Source organism: Rhinopithecus bieti, unplaced genomic scaffold, assembly GCF_001698545.2.
Source record: "Rhinopithecus bieti isolate Rb0 unplaced genomic scaffold, ASM169854v2 scaffold_11401, whole genome shotgun sequence".
Classification (NCBI taxonomy): domain Eukaryota; kingdom Metazoa; phylum Chordata; class Mammalia; order Primates; family Cercopithecidae; genus Rhinopithecus; species Rhinopithecus bieti.
In genome coordinates, this window is record NW_016807151.1 from 1,946,325 (window position 1) to 1,955,074 (window position 8,750).

Below are 8,750 nucleotides of genomic sequence, written 5' to 3' on the forward strand. Positions count from 1 at the left end.
AAAAAAAAAAAAAAAAAAAAAAAAAAAATCATGAAGAGCCTGAAAGGTAAGCCATCCATGGGAAGAAGAAATTTGCAATGTATGTTTCTAGCAAATTATATATATACACACACACATGCACACACACACACACATATATATAAAATATGCTATATATTAGATATATAATTTTTTTAACAGGAAAAAATAGACAACTCAGTTTATTTAAATTTTTAAAAATTTTTTAAGTTTTAAAATTTATTTTATTTTGCTTTTGTAGAATGGGTCTTGCTTTGTTGCCCAGGCTGGTCTGAAACTCCTGGCCTCAAGCAATCTTCCTGCCTTAACCTCCCAAAGTGCTGGGATGACAGGCATGAGCCACCATGCCTGGCCAACAGCCCAATTTAGAAATAGGCAAGAGACTTGAACAGGTACTTCACCAAAAACGTATACCAGATAAACACATCAAAACATGCTCAACCTTAAAGTCACCAGGGAAATGCAAATTAAAACCCAACAAGATACCATTACAAATCTGCCAGTCCAAGAGAATGGCTAAAATGAAAAACTGACAATAACAAGGGTTGAGAAGGAGGCAAAGTAACTGGAATTTTCATACACAGCTGACTGGAGTTCAAATTAGTACAGCCACTTTGAAAAACTGGAGGTCTCTATTACAGCTGGAAGTATGTATATACTATGGCCCAGCAATTCCACTCATAGATTTACACCCAACAGGCATGTGTGCATCTGTATGATGTGTAAGAGACACTTCCATGAATGCTCTGTGTGGCATCTGAGCCTGACTTTCTGCTCTCTTTGCTTTCCACATGCTGCACGTTCCACTTGGTGTCCCCTCCCCACTCATCCTTCAGGTCTGGTGTCAGCGTTTGCTAGTGACGTTCTTTTCCCACTTCCAGGCTTGGAATCTCTTTTGCCTACTATGGGGTTATCCTGGCCAGTGCTGAGCTGCTGGAGCGGGACTTGGTCTGTGGTTCGAAGGCAGACTCTGAGGTGGTGGTGACTGGGGGCGACTCAGGGGAGAGCCAGAGCCCCTGCTACTGCCACATGTTTGCACCCTCTGACTATCGGACCATGATCATCAGCACCATCGGTGAAATTGCTCGTAAGTGTCCCTCTGCATGTCGGGTCTCTGTCTTGGGTGGTGTATGTGCACTTGAGTCTTAGCTGAGAGAAGTGTGATGCTGCGATGCTGCTCCTGCCTAGCAGAACTGAGTAAGTCACAAAGTAGTGCTGAAAAATCTCCAATCTGGATTGGTGTTGGCAAGAGAAGTCTGGAGGAGTAGGGCTTTGAAGTGCTGTATTCTATCAATTGTAAGGTGTTTTTTTCGCCCTTACATTTTAACATCTCTGAAATTGGAATGTGGCTTACAATGGCTTGTTAGATTGCAATTGACAGCATTATTTCTATTTTAGTAGACATAAAATGATGGTACTTAAAAATCAATGGCTGAATGTTAAATTGAGCCGATGAAAAAAAATCAAAGGCACCTTGAATTTGATGAAAACATATAAAACACTTAAAATATAGGCCTGGCAAGCTGGCAATCTACAATAGACCTGCATGATATAATAAATATCCTGGGCACCAGTGCTTATAATTCCTGGACCCACGTGGGCAAAGTATATGTAAAAAGTCTTGAAATTGATGACAACGTGACTGGATTTTGGCTGGAATACTCATGAGGTTTGGATGATGTTGCTTCTTTCTGAAACGACAAGGATGAATCCATGCCAGTGTTGCAATATGCCACTTGCCTTCCAAGGTTCCAGAAATTATCTTTACTGTTTGCTTTCTAGTGAATCCTTTAAATATCCTGGGCATCAATTTCCTGGGAAGACGGCTGAGCCTTTCCATTACCATGGGATGCACGGCTTTATTCTTCCTTCTCCTCAACATTTGCACTTCAAGGTATTTTCTGTTTAGTTGCTTCAGGTTTTTTGCAGTGGTTTCTAAATGGAGTCTCCTGACCCATGGTGTTCAGTAGTTTCAGGGACAAGTCCCTTTCACCCAGGAGAGTGGAGAATGGGCTGCTTGTTTGACTAGAATGGTCTTGCCTGTTCCCTGCTACCCGCGTCCCTCTTCCTATAGACCCCATCTTCCTCCAGCTATTACAGGATAATAGGTGCCAATGATCGTGTACTCACTTTACCTACCAAAACATTGAGGATCGTTATGTAATGCTTCCTGGAGAATCGGGACTCTGGTTGTTTATCACATTATTTTAACCAGTGCCAAGAAAGTTTAGTAATACAGACAGTGTGCTTATTTGTGCCTTCTGCTCATTTCACTCTTAATTTGCAGTCCTGGAGTGACCTGAGCTCTGATATGTACCATTTATTCTGCAAGTTCTCTGCACTGTTTTCCAGGGGATGGTAGCAGCAGGTGTGCTAATTTTTTTTTTTTTATTTTGAGACAGGGTCTCTCACCTTGTCACCCAGGCTGGAATGTAGTAATGCGATCTCAGCTCACTGCAGCCTCTAACTCCTGGGCTCAAGCCATCCTCCTGCCTCAGCCTCTTGAGTAGCTAGGATCACAGGCACACACCACCATGCTGGGTCAATTGAAAAAAAAATTTGGTGGCTCATACCAGTAATCTCAGAACTTTGGGAGGCTGAGGCGAGTAGATCACTTGAGCCCAGGAGTTCAAGATCAGCTTGGACAACATGGCAAAACCCCATCTCTACAAAAAATGCAAAAATTAGCTGAGTGTGGTTGTTGATGCCTATAGTCCCAGCTACCCAAGAGGCTGAGGTGGGAGGATCACTTGAACCTGAGAGGCTGAGGCTGCAGTGAGCCATGATTGTGCCACTGCACCCCAGGTTGGGTAACAGAGCCAGACTCTGTCTTAAAAAAAAAAGAAAAAAAAAAAGAGTCTTACTATGTTACTGAGGCTAGTCTTGAACTCCTGGCCTCAAGTGATCTAGCTCCCTCGGCCTCCCAAAGTGCAGGGATTACAGGTGTGAGCCACCGTGCCCCGCAGGTGTGCTAATGTGAGGGGCCAGGGTGAAAGGCAGCACTGGGGAAAGGAGAGGGCAGCGGGGAGTAAGATTGGAAGGAGGTTTGCTTAAGGACCCCACAATCAGGCCAGATTGGAAGGAGGTTTGCTTAAGGACCCCACAATCAGGCCAGCTGAGAAGGAGCACCTCCCTTGGTTTCTGAGTTATCTGTGGGTGTGTCTTATCATCCGCAGTGCACTTGGAACTGGGCCACGGGAGGTGGTCCTCCATGCTGCCTTTTATAATTTCTCTCCGCTTCCTGTTTTCTAGTGCCGGCCTGATTGGCTTCCTCTTCATGCTGAGGGCTTTGGTAGCTGCAAACTTCAACACCATCTACATTTACACAGCTGAGGTGAGTTTTCCTGCAGGGCTTGCTTACAACAGGGTGTCTAAGGTGAGCTACTTAGGGTGTCCATCCAAAGGTAATGCATCCCTGGTTTCTGTTGACTTTGGATGATTTTCTAAAAACAATCTGTTAAAAAGACACCAGAAGTTTATTTGGTGTGAATTTCCCCTTCCCCGTTCAGTCTGTTGAAAGCCGATCTCTGGAAGACAAGATCTTCTTCCTTTCTTTAAATAGCTTGCATGTAAAAACCACCTCCTTGCTCTAGCACTAGGCTTCCAGAAGTAATAGGTAGCAACACATTGCTGTCAGATGTAGAATTTCCTTTCTCTTTTGAAATTAGAATACATTTTCACTTTTATTCTTTTGGAAGATCCCTTTCCCTTCATCTGTTATTTGCTGCGTGTAGCTTAAATTTGAATATAATCTTGATTTATTCTGTATTAATGTATTGAATTAATACATCTATGTGCAAGGTACTGCCTGAGGTAGCTGGAGTTTTCCTCATAAACCTCCCACTTTAAAGAACCAATATTCCTAGAAATGAAACAATATTTGAATAGGGAACTTAACAGTATTTTAACTGGTTTTGTCATTCATTGAGCTACAGGAAACAGTGCTTTAGACACTGATACAGCTGCCTTCAGCTTCATGGCAGGAAATGGGGAAGTCTATTGTGATGAAAGGTTTGGCATGTCAAAAACCATTAGACCCGCAGAGGAAAGTACTTTTTCTCCCACACAGAGATAAAATAGAAAGCTATGAGATGTTTGAGTTATACATAATACTTCATTTAGTTCCATGAACAAAATCTAAAGTTGACTTATAGACAGGTACAAAAAAATCAGTCCTCTTTTGCAATCCAGAACGCATTGTTCAGTATAAGTTTTACTGCAAATAAGAAGAGGTATTATGATACCTGAGACACTTTAAAATGATTGGAGTATTGATAACCATAAAGGTTGGTTCCAGGCTGGGCGCAGTGGCTCATGCGTGCAATCCCTGAATTTGGGAAGCTGAGGTGGGATAATCACTTGAAGCCAGGAGTTCAAGACCAGCCTGGCAAGGAAACGAAAACCCCATCTCCACAAAAATTAAAATGTAGCCAGGGGTGGGGGCATGCACCTGTAATTGTAGCTACTTAGGAAAGGGAGGCTGAGGCAGGAGGATTGCTTGAGCCCAGGAGGTGGAGGCTGCAGTGAGTTCTGATAGCACCACTGTACTCCAGCCTGGGCAGCAAAGTTAGACCCTGCCTCTAAATTTAAAAAAAAAAAAAAAAAAAAAGTTTGGTTCTAAGACTATCGAATAGAGAGTTTAAAAGCATAATATATGAGGAAAATCTCAGCTATATCAATTTTGTATTCCAGTTTCATGTTGACTTGATATATCAAGATGACTTTTTGTTTTATTTTTTTTTAATTTTTTTTTTTGAGACGGAGTCTCGCTCTGTCACCCAGGCTGGAGTGCTGTGGCCCGATCTCAGCTCACTGCAAGCTCCGCCTCCCGGGTTCACGCCATTCTCCTGCCTCAGCCTCCCGGGTAGCTGGGACTACAGGCGCCGCTACCTCACCCGGCTAGTTTTTTGTAGTTTTAGTAGAGACGGGGTTTCACCGTGTTAGCCAGGATGGTCTCGATCTCCTGACCTCGTGATCCGCCCGTCTCGGCCTCCCAAAGTGCTGGGATTACAGGCTTGAGCCACCGCGCCCGGCCCGACTTTTTGTTTTAAAGGCTTTTATCTTGAGAACATGATGTTTGGGGTTAAAGGTATTGACATATTCCACAGGTCTGTACTCTTCTTGAGCTGTGATAGCTTAGGAATGAATATGATTTGAACTCATGCATATTCACAGAGGGCATCAAATGAAGAATGAGGCAGCTCCACCTACTCCAAAAATGACCCTAAAATAAATTGGTTGAAGAAATTAGATCCCAAAGATTTCTGGTGAATTTTGAAGTCTTCGTCAGTATGTCCATATTAAAAGGAGACGAAAGAAGCCAAAATAAAAGAATTATGGGCTGACAGGACAACTGGATTGAGTATCAGTTCTATTAAAAAGGGCTAACTTGAAGATCTTTTGATGATAAATTTTACTCCAGTTCTGTAGGGGAACAAAGGTGAACTTGATGGGCAGTGGAAGGAATTACAACATGAAATTCCTAGAATAAAAATTAATTGGCTGGGTGCGGTGGCTCACGTCTGTAATCCCAGCACTTTGGGAGGCTGAAGCAGGTGGATCACTTGACGTCAGGAGTTTGAGACCAGCCTGGCAAACATGGTGAAACCCCATCTCTATTAAAAATGCAAAAATTATCCAGACATGGTGGCGGGTGCCTATAATCCCAGCTACTTGGGTGGCTGAGGCAGGAGAATTGTGTGAACCTGGGAGGCAAAGGTTGCAGTGAGTCGAAATCACACCACTGCACTCCAGCCTGGTGACAGACTCAGTCTCAAAAAGAAAAAAAAAAAAATTATTGACTTTAAGTAATTTTGCATAGTTAAGAAAATAAGTTTGCATAATTAAAAACAAAAACAAATCTAAAGTTATTTTGAAAATTTATAAACCAAAAAAATCTATGAGTAACATGGTGTACTTCTAGAATTGCGTTTGAGATGGACAGTCAAGCATATTTTGGAATTTGCTCATTTTGAGGGCCATTTCTAAGTAATTTATTTATTTATTTATTTATTTATTTATTTATTTAATTTTATTTTTTTCTGAGACCAAGTCTCACTCTGTCGCCCAGGCTGGAGTGCAGTGGTGTGATCTCAGCTCACTGCAAGCTCCACCTCCCAGGTTCATGCCATTCTCCTGCCTCAGCCTCCTGAGTAGCTGGAACTACAGTCGCCCACCACCACACCTGGCTAATTTTTTGTATTTTCAGTAGAGACAGGGTTTCACTGTGTTAGCCAGGATGGTCTTTCTTGATCTCCTGACCTCATTATCTGCCCGCCTCAGGCTCCCAAAGTGCTGGGATTACAGGCGTGAGCCACCACACGTGGCCAGTATTTTATTTTTTATATTGTTTTTCAAAAAAGATGTATAACTAAAAATGATAGTTTTCTGTTATTCCATCTTCCAGGTGACTCACAATATGAGCAAAAGACTTTATCAGTATTACAGCAAAGAAGCTACCACCTGAATTCATTATTTTCAGTCATAGCAACCTCATTTTTCAGAAAATAAGAAAGCTCCTCATAAAGATATTCCACCCCCAGACCTTCTCCTGTAAATATAGCAGTGTCCTGTGAGGCGGAAAGCATCTTGCTTTTTGCATTTGACAGATGGTGGCAAAGATGTGGGCAACGAAAGGGGGCTACATGCTTTGCCTTGGAGAGTTGATAAACCTGTTTTGTCAGTATTTTATAGCACTAAGAACATGTTCCAACATTTTGAGAAACCATTCTTTCCTAGAAAGTATTCTCCCTACAATTCTATTTATTCAATAAGACTTGCTGACTTATTAAACTTCTAGTTCCTTTAAGAATTCTGAATCAATGAAAAACCAATTATAATTTACTATAAATATCAACAAGTTGCAGCAAGAAAGTAGAATATGGCTGGGCATGGTGGCTCATACCTGTAATCCTAGCACTTTGGGAGGCTGAGGCAGGAAGATCGCTTGAGCCCAGGAGTTTGATACCAGTCTGGGCAACATAGCGAGACATTGTCTCTATAAAATAAAAATTTAATAAAATGTTAAAAAGGGCTGGGCATGGTGGCTCACACCTGTAATCCCAACCCTTTGGGAGGCTGAGGCTGGCAGATCACCTAAGGTCAGGAGTTCGAGACCAGCCTGGCCAACATGGAGAGAACCGCCCCCCCCCGCCGCCACCAACTAAAAATACAAAAATTAGCCAGGCGCAGTGGTGCACGCCTGTAATCCCAGCTACTTGGGAGACTGAGGCAGGTGAATCGCTTGAACCCAGAAGGTGGATGTTGCAGTGAGCCAAAATTGCACCATTGTGCTCCAGCCTGGGTAACAGACTGATGAGACTCTGGAGGGAGGGAGGGAGGAAGGGAAGGGAGGGAAGGAAGGAGGGAAGGGAGGGAGGAAGGAAGGAAGGAAGGAAGGAAAATGCTGTAAGATTCTACAACAGCAAAGAGGCTAGGGAATTTAACAAGAACACAGGGGCCAGGTACGGTGGCTCATGCCTCTAATCCCAGCACTTTGGGAGGTTGAGGTGGGAGGATTGCTGAGGCCAGATGTTCAAGACCAGTGCGGCCAACATAGTAAGATCCCATCTCTAATTTTAAAAAAGGAAAGAAGTAAAAATAAGAGCACAGGGAATGGTGTGGCAAGTACCTGGCCCTCTGGTTAATTCTTTTAGCTGTATTTGTATTGAAGACTTCATCGGATCTTTGAGGAGTATTTTCTTCCCATTCAGTAGAATCACTTTTATATATTTATAGTTCTGAAGTGGCACTCTTCTGTCTGATTCCAGAGCTTGTCTTTCTAAAATTATATTTGGAATATTCAGTGAAACATATTTTTGGAATTTGCTCATTTAAAGGATAATTTTGAAGTCTTTATTTTTTGCTGATATTGTCCCAAAAATTCAAAGTTGTGTACCTGAGAAAATGAACACCTTCCGCTCCGTATTCTGTAACTGTGTTTGGTACTGGATGCATTCCAAAGCCTGACCTGGAGAGGAAAGGGAAGAGGAGGGCTCGGGGAAGGACGGACATTATCTGACTGGTACTTTCTGTGCCTCTCCCTGCAGGTCTACCCCACCGCTATGCGTGCTTTGGGGATGGGAACCAGCGGCTCCCTGTGTCGCATTGGTGCAATGGTGGCGCCATTTATATCCCAGGTACAGCTGAGGACTCTGCAGTGGGAGAGAGTCTGAGAGGGGTGGGGAAAGAGGAACTCCAGGGCCCTTCAGATTAAGGGCAGAACGGAGGATTTCTGTGGACTTCATGAGTTTTCCGGAGGTGCCGTTTCCCTGCTGTTTGGTGGATTTAGGTAGAAAGAGGCTAAATCTGCTACCAGGCTTTCAGGCGTCCAGTCAGTAGTATGCATTGCATTGCATTCAGGGTTTGCTCCGTTTTAAAATGGGGGGAAGATGGAAAACAATGGTCAACATGAGGAGCCTGGGCAGTTGAATGACAGTAGGCTCTAACCCTGAGCTGGAATGGTTGTCTGGTCCGTTGTCCAGGTGGCAGCTGTAAAACAGAGCCGGAGAGCGCGGGCAGGTTCAGCTGAGGTGCAGGGAGGTGGTACTGGGGCACAGGTGAGCCAGGCTTAGGCTGGGATAAAATCCCAAGGTGACTTGGAGCCATGGATGGAGCCTTGTTTCGGGAGAAACAACAGAGGCAGGTATGGCGACCCCTGGGGCTGTGGTTCCTCAGAGGGCTATGGAGCTTGCTGCTTTGCACATGTCAGTCCTTTTTTTTTTTTTTTTTTT

The 8,750-nt window shown here is 43.5% G+C and overlaps 1 protein-coding gene across 2 annotated transcripts in view; it reads left to right on the forward strand.

Moving 5' to 3' along the window:
* The window catches only part of SVOPL (SVOP like), an 81,407-nt gene that overhangs the window by 49,549 nt on the left and 23,108 nt on the right, over positions 1 to 8,750 (forward strand). For both annotated transcript variants that reach the window (XM_017880391.1, XM_017880392.1), the window contains 4 exons: positions 900 to 1,105; positions 1,801 to 1,912; positions 3,271 to 3,352; positions 8,067 to 8,156. In XM_017880391.1, the coding sequence (XP_017735880.1) occupies positions 900 to 1,105; positions 1,801 to 1,912; positions 3,271 to 3,352; positions 8,067 to 8,156 (490 nt within the window). The remainder of the gene's footprint in view (positions 1 to 899; positions 1,106 to 1,800; positions 1,913 to 3,270; positions 3,353 to 8,066; positions 8,157 to 8,750) is intronic.